At 42.5% G+C, this 15,440-nt stretch overlaps 1 protein-coding gene and 1 long non-coding RNA gene across 4 annotated transcripts in view; both read left to right on the top strand.

The window, feature by feature from the left end:
* The window catches only part of ptpn5 (protein tyrosine phosphatase non-receptor type 5), a 46,532-nt gene extending 40,765 nt beyond the window's left edge, over positions 1-5,767 (top strand). For all 3 annotated transcript variants that reach the window (XM_042331634.1, XM_042331648.1, XM_042294881.1), the window contains 5 exons: positions 1,034-1,171; positions 1,244-1,354; positions 1,519-1,679; positions 2,822-2,935; positions 3,086-5,767. In XM_042331634.1, coding sequence (XP_042187568.1) covers positions 1,034-1,171; positions 1,244-1,354; positions 1,519-1,679; positions 2,822-2,935; positions 3,086-3,179 — 618 coding nt within the window. In that variant the 3' untranslated portion in view covers positions 3,180-5,767. The remainder of the gene's footprint in view (positions 1-1,033; positions 1,172-1,243; positions 1,355-1,518; positions 1,680-2,821; positions 2,936-3,085) is intronic.
* Positions 5,768-8,161: 2,394 nt separating this feature from the next.
* Positions 8,162-10,473, top strand: LOC121847937. The gene is made up of 2 exons (XR_006084821.1): positions 8,162-8,534; positions 9,771-10,473. It is a non-coding gene; the product is annotated as an uncharacterized LOC121847937 (long non-coding RNA).
* The last annotated feature ends 4,967 nt before the right edge of the window (positions 10,474-15,440 follow it).

Raw genomic sequence — 15,440 nt, 5'->3', positions numbered from 1 at the left:
CAGGTAGGTCTCTGTCTAACAACATACAGGTAGGTCTCTGTCTAACTACCTACAGGTAGGTCTCTGTCTAACTACCTACAGGTAGGTCTCTGTCTAACTACCTACAGGTAGGTCTCTGTCTAACTACCTACAGGTAGGTCTCTGTCTAACTACCTACAGGTAGGTCTCTGTCTAACAACATACAGGTAGGTCTGTCTAACTAACTACAGGTAGGTCTCTGTCTAACTACCTACAGGTAGGTCTCTGTCTAACTACCTACAGGTAGGTCTCTGTCTAACTACCTACAGGTAGGTCTCTGTCTAACAACATACAGGTAGGTCTGTCTAACTAACTACAGGTAGATCTCTGTCTATCAACATACAGGTAGGTCTCTGTCTAACTACCTACAGGTAGGTCTCTGTCTAACAACATACAGGTAGGTCTCTGTCTAACAACATACAGGTAGGTCTCTGTCTAATTACTTACAGGTAGGTGTCTGTCTGCCTACTGCTCCATCTCAACTAATTAATGTACAAGCAGTGCCGTCCCAGCCAATAAGCCACGTAAGTGGACGATTAGGGCCCAGCGGCTTGTAAGCTAGGGTCTTGTGTGCAAGTTTTCTCATCCATAGTCCTGCAAGAACTACTGTGTTGCTGTCACTAGAACAACTGTGTTGCTGTCACTAGAACTACGGTGTTGCTGTCATTAGAACTACTGTGTTGCTGTCACTAGAACTACTGTGTTGCTGTCATTAGAACTACTGTGTTGCTGTCATTAGAACTACTGTGTTGCTGTCATTAGAACTTCTGTGTTGCTGTCACTAGAACTACTGTGTTGCTGTCATTAGAACTACTGTGTTGCTGTCACTAGAACTACTGTGTTGCTGTCATTAGAACTACTGTGTTGCTGTCACTAGAACTACTGTGTTGCTGTCACTAGAACTACTGTGTTGCTTTCACTAGAACTGCAGTGTTGCTTTCACTAGAACTGTAGTGTTGCTGTCACTAGAACTACTGTGTTGCTGTCACTAGAACTACTGTGTTGCTGTCCACAGGGTTACGGGGGTGAGGAGCGGGCGTACATCGCTACCCAAGGTCCTACAGTCAACACGGTGGGAGATTTCTGGAGGATGGTGTGGCAGGAACGCTGTCCTATAATCGTCATGATTACTAACCTAGAGGAGAAGAATGAGGTAGGGAGGGAGAAAGAGGTAGACCAGAGGTAAATGCCCACGTGAACTCTGGCTCTCTGTTGCCCCTTACAGAAATGTGCAGAGTACTGGCCTGAGGACTCTGTGTCCCATGAGGGCATCCTGATCACGGTTGTCACGGTAACCCAGGAGGACGACTACAGCCTGAGGGTCTTCAGTCTGAAGGTAAGACTAATACTACAGTATGCATCTATACACCAATGCCAAGGACATCACAGGAGGCTGCTGAGGGGAGAACAACTCATAAAATTGGCCTTTACGACGCAAATGTAATGGCATTAAACACCTGGAAACCATGTGTTTAATGTATTTGTGTGTGTGTGAGACAGTGTGATGGAGAGGAGCGCAGACTCAGGCAGTACTGGTACACCTCCTGGCCTGACCAGAAGACCCCAGACAAAGCCCCGCCCCTCCTGGAGCTGGTACAGGAAGTGGAGCAGGCAAGAGAGGAAGCTCTGCTCACCAGCGGCCCTGTCATCGTCCACTGCAGGTGGGGTTGGAAACACAGACATTATACCCACACCTATTACCGTCAGTAGGGAGGATGTCTCAGTGGATTTTTTGGAAGGTCTGTGCCCCTGGAGACAGAAGACGTGTGGCAGCATTGGAAGGTCTGGGCCCCTAGAGATAGAAAAGGTGTGGCAGTATTGGAAGGTCTGTGCCCCTGGAGATAGAAAAGGTGTGGCAGTATTGGAAGGTCTGTGCCCCTGGAGATAGAAGACGTGTGGCAGCATTGGAAGGTCTGGGCCCCTAGAGATAGAAAAGGTGTGGCAGTATTGGAAGGTCTGTGCCCCTGGAGATAGAAAAGGTGTGGCAGCATTGGAAGGTCTGTGCCCCTAGAGATAGAAAAGGTGTGGCAGCATTGGAAGGTCTGTGCCCCTAGAGATAGAAAAGGTGTGGCAGTATTAGAAGGTCTGTGCCCCTAGAGATAGAAGACATGTGGCAGCATTGGAAGGTCTGTGCCCCTAGATATAGAAGATGTGTGGCAGTATTGGAAGGTCTGTGCCCCTAAAGATAGAAGACGTGTGACAGCATTGGAAAGTCTGTGCCCCTAGAGATAGAAGATGTGTGGCAGTATTGGAAGGTCTGTGCCCCTAAAGATAGAAAAGGTGTGGCAGCATTGGAAGGTCTGTGCCCCTAGAGATAGAAGATGTGTGGCAGTATTGGAAGGTCTGTGCCCCTAAAGATAGAAGACGTGTGACAGCATTGGAAAGTCTGTGCCCCTAGAGATAGAAGATGTGTGGCAGTATTGGAAGGTCTGTGCCCCTAAAGATAGAAAAGGTGTGGCAGCATTGGAAGGTCTGTGCCCCTAGAGATAGAAAAGGTGTGGCAGCATTGGAAGGTCTGTGCCCCTAAAGATAGAAAAGGTGTGGCAGCATTGGAAGGTCTGTGCCCCTAGAGATAGAAAAGGTGTGGCAGCATTGGAAGGTCTGTGCCCCTAGAGATAGAAGACATGTGGCAGTATTGGAAGGTCTGTGCACCTAGAGATAGAAGAGGGCAGCATTGCAGAAATGCTCTAAAATCGTGGTTGGTCAGGTCTAATACATTAATGGTTCCTCTTCATTCTCCTCCTCTTCATCCTCCTCCTCTTCATCATCACCCTCTTCTTCCTCTTCATCCTCCTCCTTCCAGTGCTGGGATAGGTCGGACAGGCTGTTTCATCGCCACCTCCATCCTGTGTAAACAGCTAAGGAGTGAGGGTGTGGTCGACATACTGAGGACTACCTGCCAGCTCCGCCTCGACAGGTCAGTCTACCGTCTGTCTTTCTTTACACCTGTCTGTCTTTGGCTCTTTCCTGACGTGTGTGTGTGTGTGTGTGTGTGTGTGTGTGTGTGTGTGTGTGTGTGTGTGTGTGTGTGTGTGTGTGTGTGTGTGTGTGTGTGTGTGCGCGACAGAGGCGGGATGATCCAGACGGGTGAGCAGTACCAGTTTGTGCACCACGTCCTCAGCCTGTACGAGAAGCAGCTGTCCCACACTGCAGAGGAGTAGAGCACTACGCCTGTACCTCCATCTTAATGTCACCCTTTAACGCACAGACACAACAACATCCTGCCCCCTTCAATTTCAGAGGCCCACATACGAAAAGCCCAATCTTGATTTGAGAACTATGCTTATAAGGCAAGACGGAAACTGCTGAGGTTTCATTATGCTGCCAGAAATGATTTTAAATAAAACAACTGCTATGAATTAAAACTATTTTACTGATTTGCTTTGCGGACGATGCTTTAAAAGTAGTGATGATGAAACGTTCTGTCACTTCTAACTCAAACATTTGTTTTCACACTTGCCAGAGATCTATCCAGGATATCTTATCCGGTATACCCTATCAAGTGCCAGTTAACTTTGGATTATTCCGATTCCTCCAGATCAGAAAATGTTCAGCCTATATTAAAACAGTGATGTTACAATCACACAGTGAGGGGTCACATGTTCGTCTGAAACGTAAGCATACCAAACTATCCCCTGTGAGCAGGATGAAAAGACATGCTCACTGGGTCTCTTTACGTTAAAACAGTACAGCAGGCCTTTCAAACTCCTGGTGCGGTCAGGAGTCACCTCATCTTCAGGTTGCACGGTGCTCCGTGTTCATTACCATTGACTGAGCCATGTACCATAGAGGAATGTAACCATTAGGTAACTAGGCATTGTGTGCAGTCCCTACAGTATTACAGTGTCATGTGTATGTGCAGTCAGTCCGTCATCATCATGACCTCACACAGAGGCGTCATGTGACCACCGAGACTGAGGGGGCGTGTGCATGTCTCATCTCCTGGGTTCACACATGAGCTGTTAGGACCGTCACATAGTGGAAGAATCCATAGAGGAGTAGCAAAACTTGCCCCTGTTCTTTTTTTTAAGGTGTAAAATAGCCTGAGTGCCATTCTGCATCGGCTCGGTGACAACCTCTTATGGTATTGTCATTCCTTTACCATAACAATGGAGTCAGAAAAAGCACAAACAGGTCTGGGACCAGGATAGGAGTAAATCAGATAGGAGCAGAAAAGGACAAATGTAAAGGTTGCGAGAAGAAACAACACTTCAAACTGGAGTTTATCTTAACTCTATTTGATGGTTTTGCTTTCTTTCTTAGTTGTTATTTCCCCTCTCACAAAGGATGCATGCTGGGAAAACCTGACCCCCGCCCTAACCCTTCCCATCAGTGCCCCCTCAGTGGTGTTGGGATGATGATACATCTACTCTCAACAGTAGCCTAAACACATGCGTGACATTAGCTGCCCATGATTGTTGTATAGATAGGCCAAGCCTAATCCGTATGAAGCACAATAGACCAACTATGGTTGTGTCTCTGATGTTCAGCTGTAAATGTTATTTTCTGTATCGTGTTTTGACTGTGTTGACTTAAATGGATTGCATGTGCTGTATGGGACTCTCGTAAGTCCACAATCAAAGCGAAGTGATTGGTTGTCCAGCTTTCCGTTGTGTAAGCGTTCTCCTATTATGTTGCAATGCTTTTGATACAGTTTGCTTTTGTGAAACCAACCAGAGATATTTTTAGAACGTTTTGATACAATCCTTTCGAGTAGATGCCTTGTGTATATTACCATTTACACCACAATGGAATGTAGCTCATACTGTGGTCAAATCATTGGTTTATATTGCAAGATTTGACAGATTTAAAAAAAAAATGTGACAACTAACTAAGTTACCTTACAACAACAACAAACACTGATTATGTTTTGTCTACAGTATTACTTTGATGCCTCTGGGCTTTGCTTTAATATGCTTTGCTTTATGTGTCCAAGATTTTATCTTGTTTTCACAGAGCCCTTAATTAAACATTCCCCATATTCAATTTAATGACATAAGGAAAATCACACTGTGGTTTCACTCTAAATATTCACGCTGTAGTTAGGACATTTGTGGAGTGTGGTTTCTCTTCCATGCCAATGTCCATGAGAGGAACAGCTCGCAGCCAGGGTTTAGATGTGGTTAACACCTCCGTTACTTACTATTCTGACCTACAGTGTGGTTTCTCTTGGTGTGTAACTGATTGAATTGGGGCCTGTGACTCTTGGCCAGACTGGCTTTACAACAACATCAGAAATAATATGAGCTACGTGTATGGCAGCTAAAACAATGATTAAGAGTTGTATGTAAGACATCTCGGACAACTTTCATCTTGATTGAATACAGCTGGTCAATTACAGCGAACATCACCAGGAGACAATCTCCTTGTTTTGGTTTGAAAGGCATCTCAAGAAGTCAGCACTAGTATTTCATCCTCTGATTTGAAACTGACAAAATGTTGAGTTTTGAAGATGGAAAATAGCTGAAACTTGGAGAAGCTGTAAATTAAACTGTGAAATCCTTTCTTTATAACACTTATTGCAATTGATCCAACAGCTACACTTGTTTTCAGTGCTTGTTTTCTGTGCTGACTGGGTCTCATTCCCGTGATGTAAAAGAAGATAGGTCAAATTGAAATAGCCAATCCAGTGAGCAAAATCGGTTGAATAGACGTGGAAAATATGTCTCTTTGGATGAAGATGTTGAAAGTACATCTTTTGGGTTGAAAAGATGCTGAAAATACATATTTTTGGGGATGAAAATATCTTGAAAGGTGTCCTTTTGGTTTAAAATAAATGTAAAGACAGTTTTCGACCAGTTCTGCTCACTGGGAAAATATCAGACATACTCGAACCAACCAGCAAACAACCTACTCCTCTCCTCTGCTACTGCAGTATTGCTTTAAGTTGTGAGTTTTTGCATCCAAATAAAAGTCGATTTTCATGAATCTGTGTTGTCATTTCTCTAAGAATTCTTTGTCTGACTCTAAATAGTAAAGTTAAAACAAGTTTTAAAAATAACACATTTATGTGAATGCCTTTATCATAGTATTACTTCAGTAATGGCACATTTCCATGGAGGATTTACCCCAGTTTTTTATTTTATTTTACTAGGCAAGTCAGTTAAGAACAAATTCTTATTTACAATGACGGCCTAGAAACAGTGGGTTAACTGCCTGTTCAGGGGCAGAACGACAGATTTGTACCTTGTCAGCTCGGGGATTTGAACTTGCAACCTTCCGGTTACTAGTTCAACACTCTAACCACTAGGCTACCCTTTTACCCAACATGCTCAGACTTTTCTGTTTCTATCTATGTAGCCTGGCACCCGTGTCTCACTAGGCCATGGGTCCAGTGGACCTGGAGCCAAGGCAAGGCCCTGGGTACTTTTCAGCGCAGCATTTACATAACAATGGCTAACTGTGAACTTTAGCACTTCACAAAGCAACCGTCTTGAATGATGCAGAAGTTGTAGATTCTGCTTGCCACAAGTCTTCAGTGTCACACTCCTGATGGAAACACAATAACGCTAGAGCTAACATTAACATAAATCACTGGCGACACCCTGGTGTGGGGGTAAGTCTAGATGGAAAAAGCAGCATGAGGCAACACTCCACAGAGGCTGAGACTTGAGAATCCCTGCTGTTGCCAGTTGAAGTAGACAACTATGACCACTAGATGTCAGTTTATACAACGTAATACGGTGCTATATTGAGCAATGAAAACAACACATAAAGAACGTCCCGTTTTATGAGAAAAAAAGACGTGTAAATCTCACAATGAGCATTGACCACCACTACAATAATATGAATACATTTATATGGATCTAATGCACTTTGGTATAGTGTTGATGTTGCTACTATATTTCTTGAATAGGCCTATAGTAACAGTGCAATTACAATGTAATATATTGTCGCTAACAAAAGGCCAGGTAAGCGAACCAGAGTCGCTGGTGTGAAAGGCAAACACCCTACATATCACACAATAGGATTATCCTACATGGAGGGAACTGTAATGTGGTTCATATATTGATGATCACTACAATTGTTTTTGTTCTGTTGGGTAGTGGTGAATGTTTATTTTTCCCCTTTTGTCTAAGAAGCTGCATAGCTGTTCTATGTGTACTATTTCTATGCGTCCCATGCTTACGTTTCGTTTTTGCATTTTTTAGTTTCAGTTTTGTACACCAGCTTCAAACAACTGAGTACACAATATTTTTGCTTATGGAAAATATATGTAGATGGTACAATGATTATGTACACTATACATAGTTATTTTGTCACATAAACTGAAATTAGGCGAATTATTCGAATTTTAGCAACCAGGAAGTGGCAGCGTGATTTCTGCACAGTGCACCATTAACTGGCTATTCTTTATTTTCATTCACTGCATTGTTTCCATATTAGAGTTAGCCCCTGTCTTGGCTCGCTCTCATTTTTCTTCTATATCCAATTTGGTCCCTCTTGACATTCTCATAAAATGTGTCTTCGTTTTATTCATGGTAAAGTCATGAAATAAAACGTTATTTACATTGGTTATTATTTAATGGTAAAGTCATGAAATAAAACGTTCTTTACATTGGTTATTATTTAATGGTAAAGTCATGAAATAAAACGTTCTTTACATTGGTTATTATTTAATGGTAAAGTCATGAAATAAAACGTTCTTTACATTGGTTATTTATTATTTAATTAATTTCATGCTTTTATAGCCAAGGAGGACATACATATTTGTTTACCTTTATTTAACTAGGTAAATCAGTTATGAACAAATTTTTATTTACAATGACGGCCAACCGGGGAATAGTGGGTTAACTGCCTTGTTCAGAGGCAGAACAACAGATTGTTCGTTATCAACTCGATCCAGCAATTTTTCGGTTACTGGCCCAACGCTCTACCCTCTAGGCTACCTGCCGCATATCCTAGGATTCCGCACACCCATCCAGCAACATTTAATCATGGTTGGACAAAATCGTTTTTTCCTGTCTCAACAAAGGTGCATGATCTATACCGTCCCTGTGTGTGATCTCCCGGCAGCCCGCGCGCCGCACGTCTCCTTTAAAAACCAGAGTGTCCCTTTAATCCATGGCTCAAAAGGCTGACGTCAACTAACCCCTGAGCCACAGACTCGGATTGGCTGAAGGTGACGTCAACTTGGATTTTTCTCTCTCTCCCCTCTGAACCATGACCTCATCCTTAGTTCATTTTAGTGCTATAGTTCACCTTCTGTTCTCCCGGGACGTTAATGCCTAGTAAATGGAGACTGCCTATCTACAATTGCGGTCACACTGCATGCCCCATATGCGAAACAATTTATTATTGTGCTTTAATGTGTTTCGCTCTGTTCTATTCTAGCGCTGTCAACTTTGCACTGGGACAGTAAAGGCTCAGCTGTCGCACATTATTCCATTGCCCTCGACCCATGACAAGTAAACAGTGACCAAAGTTAAAGCGCTTTGAAGAGGGCTGACATGGCACACTGTTCCTTTACACATGGAGGTTAGCTGATCACAAATCACCAAACCGAGGAGACAGAGGTGAGTGTCTATGTTTGTGGACCCCTCCTGTTGTGTAGTGTGTGATCAGTCAGCTATCTGTCAAAAAATTCCTACACTATAATTCCTGCGAAATATTACGTTAGCAGGGGGTTGTTAGTTGGCTAGCCACAATAGCGCGCTGCTGCAGTTAATCCGCCAGTGCGCAACCCCGAATAATGGAAAATTTCAAACCTGGGGTTATTTCTGCTTTATTTTGACAAATAGTTTACCGCTTCTCTTCGCATTTTCTCTCTGAATTTTATGATAGATGGAATGCAGTTATTTTTCTGTTTTTGTTTTGGTGTCGTTAATCATGTGCACGATGAATGGATGCGGTGGTTGTTTTTGCGTGCACATATCCACACGTCACAAGTTCACAATAGAACAGTCTACCGCACCGCACTGTATCATTCTCCATTGACGCACCGCGTGTATAATTTCATTGTCATTATCAAACCATTCACATTTTTGTGAGGTAAAAAAATACAACTAAACATTTTGTCACGATCATATCTATTCCATAGCTGGTCTTTATTGTCGTCTCCATTGGGTTTATTGTGGTGTGCTGCTCTATTCTCGCCCCCATCTCTATACTGAGACTGGGGGACAGATTATTGGCACCAGGCCAGAACGACACAAAACTACAAATAGATTGTAATTGGTTTGTTTTCCATCCAATATTAGCCTACTGTTATTGTTATGATCATGTTATTATTTTGCAATAACATAAGATTATAAAACATTATAGGCTACTGCTATTTGCGTTTTTGTTATGTAGGCATATTGATCATAGAGAGGAGATGATCAGCTAAAGTAGGCTACCTCTGTGTTATGGCAGGATGATCCTGCCCTGTTCATCAAAGCATTCAGAGGGGTCCTACCTCCTGCACTGTCATCTTCTGCCTGGGGATAGCCCATTACATTGATAGAACAGATATTTCCATTCAAACCAGTTCTATTTAGATATTGTGTTTACACTTGGGGAGTATTTTTCTACACTAATACAGGAGTAATGAAGGCCTAGATCACACTTTCACTCAGGTCTGGAAAAAAATAACTAATTGAAAGCTACGCCCCCCTCCCCCTCCCTCCCCAACAAGCCACACATTCAATATAATTTCTCAGTGTGCCTTGCCAAGTGAATTTTAGAGTTCTTGTAAAACAAATGTTTACCCCTTTTTCATGGTGTCCAATTGGTAGTTACAGTCTTGTCCCATCGCTGCAACTCCCATACAGACTCAGGAGAGGCGAAGGTCAAGAGCCACGCGTCCTCCGAAACACGACCTAACCCAGCCGCACTGCTTCTTGACCAAATGCCCACTTAACCAGCCACAGTGTCCTCCACAGTGTTGGAGGAAACACCGTACACCTGGCGATCACGTCAGAATGCATGCACCCGACCTGCCACAGGAGTCGCCAGAGTGCGATGGGACAAGGACATCCCTGCCAGCCAAACCCTCTCCTAACTCCAACTCCTTGCCTTTCCGAGTGAATTGTTGCATTACCTCCAATTACTGTAGTTGTTAGTGACAGAGAAACATTGTTTAATTCGTTCCTGCTGTAGGAGAATGTTATCATTACAATTATACTCTTTAATTGTAAACTGACAGTGTTATTGTAACACCTCAAACAACACTATAAATGTTACACTGACAAATTAACACTAGGTAACACTGGCCAAAATGCTGTGTGTGTTCCACAGTTTCCCATCCTATATGAGGTCTGTAGATGACGTTATTGGGAAGTTAATGATTAACTTGGATGATGTTACCTCATCGTTGGGTGTACTCCAGTTGATCCCTTTGTGTTTGCTTTCCCTCCACAAGCTTATGTGTAATTATTGACCTGAAGGAGACAGCCAGCACAGCCAACGTTGTTTATTTGACATGTATTGCAAAGCATTCTTTCTGAAAAATTTGAGTTAAAATAATTTACTCTGTTTGAGACTTCTGGTCATTTTTTAAAAGTCATGTTTCATTACTCCTGGGCTACTACAGCACCAAACGTTTCATCTATATTTTGGATAGCATTATCCCGACCCTATTTTGTTATTCTTCTCCTAGTTAGTGTATGAACCTGTTCCAATGCAGTAGTAATTGGTCAGTAGTGTTGGAGCCAGCTCTAGTCCCTGTGGTGGTACCCTACCCTACAGTACCCACTACACAGCATCCTCCCTCTGTCCTCCTCGTGCCCCCTGCTCTCCCCAATACGGGCTGTTTCCATGGAAACCTAGCAATCTGCTCCAGTCAGTCCCACCTGTTTCCTACTTCTTCTCTTCTGTTCGTCAGAGTTTTAGAAATAAAAACAGTCTCCCACTGGCTATTTTAGGTAGTTAGGGCTTTTTATTCGAAATCTCTGAGGGTTTCTAAATGCAGGATGGAGGAGACTAGTTGTGCAGGGTAGGCAATATCAATGTGGTTTACTATGTTCAGTAAGTATTCTGCATTGTCATGTTGGATGGATGAGGATGCTGAGGTTGGGGCTCCCCTTCTCTCCTCTCTTCCCTCCCTTTCAGTCTAGACAGACAAAAGAGAATGAGAAGTGAGCTGTGATGCAATGATGGTGTTTGTACCTCTACAGATCTAACCTGCACACCCCTCCTCTCCCTGCTGGTACCTCTCTCCTGCTCAATACTACACCCCTCCTCTCCCTGCTGGTACCTCTCTCCTGCTCAATACTACACCCCTCCTCTCCCTGCTGGTACCTCTCTCCTCTCCCCACCCCTCCGCTACTCCTCTCCTCCCCTCTTCACCCCTCCCCTCCTCTCCCCTCACAGCCTCGTCCTTGTTGTCCGCACGAGAGAACGATAGAGAATGAGGGAGGGAGGGGGAGAGAGAGAGTGAGAAAGGGAGGAAGAAAAAGGGAGCTAGGGAGGGCGGGCTCGGGCGCCATTAGACATATGCAGCGGTCAGTGTGTGTTGCGCTCAACAGCAGCAACACAGAGAGGATAGGATCACATGTCATCCTGCTCTCTAGTACTGCACTGTCTGAAGGACTCCACTGACATAGCCATGCTATGGGGATGTCATAAGGCATGGTAAGGATGACACAGGGATGCTAATATCCTTGGTCCAGTGAGGCTACACTAGCTGCTAGCTAAGGTGAGGAAATCAAATCTACCTTTGTATTGGTCTTGGGAGAGAGGAGGGGGCGTGTGTGGATCTTTGTTTACATGCATTGCATGTGATGTGTTTTGTACTATGTGTTGTTGTGTGTGCTTTACTTGTATCTCTTCTTATATGTTAAGAGACGGTAGAGGCATTAGTGAGCACAAGATGTTGAAATACATATTTTCAACCAAATATACATTTTCTATGTCTTTTCAATGTCTTTTGCTCAGTGTACTGTAGTTTCCAGTGTCCCAGTGTCCTTGTGTTATGCAGGAGGACTCTGTTTGCTCTAGCAGTCTACATATAGAAGTTAGTTAGCTCTTCCATGTTCCAGATGCTGTGCTAGCACTGGGCACATTGCCAACCAGCCACTGTAGATAGATTGACATCAATGTCAGATTGCTGCCCACTTGCTGGTGTAGGAGATGATGGAAGAAAATACCCCTGTTATGTAAGAACTACACTAGGAAGACATGCAATGGATGTTTGGTGCTGATGACAGTTTCAAATGCTCTTATCGTGACACACTCTATTCAATATGAATCGCTGAAGTTCAGAGTTACAACGTGATTGAAATTTAAAGGCAATGTTCCTGCATTAGCGGAGACTGCATTCACGGTATGTCGGCTCAATTGGAAATACATGAACATTTCTATTGTACAATTCGTAATGCTTCAGCGATACAGATTGAATAGAGTCCTTAGTGATGGAGATTAAGACTGTTGGATTCACACCTAATTCTGTTCATCTTTCTCTCTCAATCTAATTTCAAACGCATTCTTTTATAAAGCCTTTTTACATCAGTAGATGTCACAAAGATGCCTATACAGAAACCCAGGAGAAAACCCCAAACAACAGCTCTCTTCTCCCTCTCTTCTATCTCTCTTTCTTCTGCTTCTATATTCTATATAGCTCTATTATCTCTCTTCTCACTCTCTCTTTTCTATCTCTCTCTCATACCTTTATATCAGGGTTATTCAACTCTTACCCAACTAGTACCGGAGCCTGCTGGTTTCTGTTCTACCTGATCATTAATTGCACCCACCTGATATCCCAGGTCTAAATCAGTCCCTGATTGGGAGGGGAACAAAGAAACAATGCAATGGAACTGGCTTCGAGGTCCAGATTTGAGTTTCAGGGCTCTATATTCTATATCTCTCTATTCAATCTCTCGTCTCTTCTATCTCAATCTCTATTCTATCTCTCGTCTCTTCTATCTCAATCTCTATTCAATCCCTCGTCTCTTCTATCTCTCGTCTCTTCTATCTCAATCTCTCTATTCAATCTCTCGTCTCTTCTATCTCAATCTCTCTATTCAATCTCTCGTCTCTTCTATCTCAATCTCTATTCTATCTTTCGTCTCTTCTATCTCAATCTCTCTATTCAATCTCTCGTCTCTTCTATCTCAATCTCTCTATTCAATCTCTCGTCTCTTCTATCTCAATCTCTCTATTCTATCTCTCGTCTCTTCTATCTCAATCTCTCTATTCAATCTCTCGTCTCTTCTATCTCAATCTCTCTATTCAATCTCTCGTCTCTTCTATCTCTCATCTCTTCTATCTCAATTGCTCTATTCAATCTCTTGTCTCTTCTATCTCAATCTCTATTCTATCTCTCGTCTCTTCTATCTCAATCTCTCTATTCTATCTCAATCTCTCTATTCAATCTCTCGTCTCTTCTATCTCAATCTCTCTATTCTATCTCTCGTCTCTTCTATCTCAATTTCTCTATTCAATCTCTTGTCTCTTCTATCTCAATCTCTATTCTATCTCTCGTCTCTTCTATCTCTCGTCTCTTCTATCTCAATCTCTCTATTCAATCTCTCGTCTCTTCTATCTCAATTTCTCTATTCAATCTCTCGTCTCTTCTATCTCAATCTCTCTATTCAATCTCTTGTCTCTTCTATCTCAATCTCTATTCTATCTCTCGTCTCTTCTAACTCAATCTCTCTATTCAATCTCTCGTCTCTTCTATCTCTCGTCTCTTCTATCTCAATCTCTCTATTCAATCTCTCGTCTCTTCTATCTCAATCTCTCTATTCAATCTCTCGTCTCTTCTAGAAAGAAACAATGCAATGGAACTCAGGTCCAGATTTGAGTTTCAGGGCTCTATATTCTATATCTCTCTATTCACTCTCTCGTCTCTTCTATCTCAATCTCTATTCTATCTCTCGTCTCTTCTATCTCAATCTCTATTCAATCTCTCGTCTCTTCTATCTCTCGTCTCTTCTATCTCAATCTCTCTATTCAATCTCTCGTCTCTTCTATCTCAATTCTATTCAATCTCTCGTCTCTTCTATCTCAATCTCTATTCTATCTTTTGTCTCTTCTATCTCAATCTCTCTATTCAATCTCTCGTCTCTTCTATCTCATTTCTCTATTCAATCTCTCGTCTCTTCTATCTCAATCTCTCTATTCTATCTCTCGTCTCTTCTATCTCAATCTCTCTATTCAATCTCTCGTCTCTTCTATCTCAATCTCTCTATTCAATCTCTCGTCTCTTCTATCTCTCATCTCTTCTATCTCAATTTCTCTATTCAATCTCTTGTCTCTTCTATCTCAATCTCTATTCTATCTCTCGTCTCTTCTATCTCAATCTCTCTATTCTATCTCTCGTCTCTTCTATCTCAATCTCTCTATTCTATCTCAATCTCTCTATTCTATCTCTCGTCTCTTCTATCTCAATTTCTCTATTCAATCTCTTGTCTCTTCTATCTCAATCTCTATTCTATCTCTCGTCTCTTCTATCTCTCGTCTCTTCTATCTCAATCTCTCTATTCAATCTCTCGTCTCTTCTATCTCAATCTCTATTCTATCTCTCGTCTCTTCTATCTCAATTTCTCTATTCAATCTCTTGTCTCTTCTATCTCAATCTCTATTCTATCTCTCGTCTCTTCTATCTCTCGTCTCTTCTATCTCAATCTCTCTATTCAATCTCTCGTCTCCTATCTCTCGTCTCTTCTATCTCAATCTCTCTATTCTATCTCTCGTCTCTTCTATCTCAATCTCTCTCTTCTATCAGTCCTATTTTTGGTATTTGGTATTTTATTAGGATCCCTTTAGCTGTTTCAGAAGCAGCAGCTACTCTTCCTGGTATCCACACAAAACATGAAACATGACATAATACAGAACATTAATAGACAAGAATAGAATGCGTTTCCACTGCTCAAGATTCCAATGGCGGCAAGCTCTACACCACTCCAACCGATACTTGGCATTGCGCATGGTGATCTTAGGCTTGTGTGAGGCTGCTCTGCCATCGCAAACCCATTTCATGAAGCTCCCGACGAACAGTTATTGTGCTGACGTTGCTTCCAGAGCAAGTTTGGAACTCGGTAGTGAGTGTTGCATCCAAGCACAGAGGATTTTTACATGCTACGCACTTCAGCATTTGACATTGTTGCTCCTAGACATTTCCACTTCACAATGACAGCAGTTACAGTTGACCGGGGCAGCTCTGGCAGGGCTGAAATTCGATGAACTGACTTGTTGCAAAGGTGTCATCCTATGACAGTGCCACGTTGAAAGTCACTGAGCTCTTCAGTACGGGCCATTCTACTGCCAATGTTTGTCTATGGAGATGTTATGGATGTGTGCTCAATTTGTTTTTACACCTGTCAGCAACGTGTGTGACAGGGTGTCCACATGTCCTGTATCTTATAATATATATCTTATAATACCTCTCTGACCATCTCTGGATAGTGCCAATATAATACTGAGATATTCACAGCAACTTGATGCCAGAGCAATGAAGAGGAGCAATACAAGTGAACATTTTAAACTGTAAGAAATGTATT

Source organism: Oncorhynchus tshawytscha, linkage group LG01 (assembly GCF_018296145.1).
Source record: "Oncorhynchus tshawytscha isolate Ot180627B linkage group LG01, Otsh_v2.0, whole genome shotgun sequence".
In the NCBI taxonomy this organism is placed as follows: domain Eukaryota; kingdom Metazoa; phylum Chordata; class Actinopteri; order Salmoniformes; family Salmonidae; genus Oncorhynchus; species Oncorhynchus tshawytscha.
This window is presented reverse-complemented; position numbering and strand designations above follow the sequence as displayed.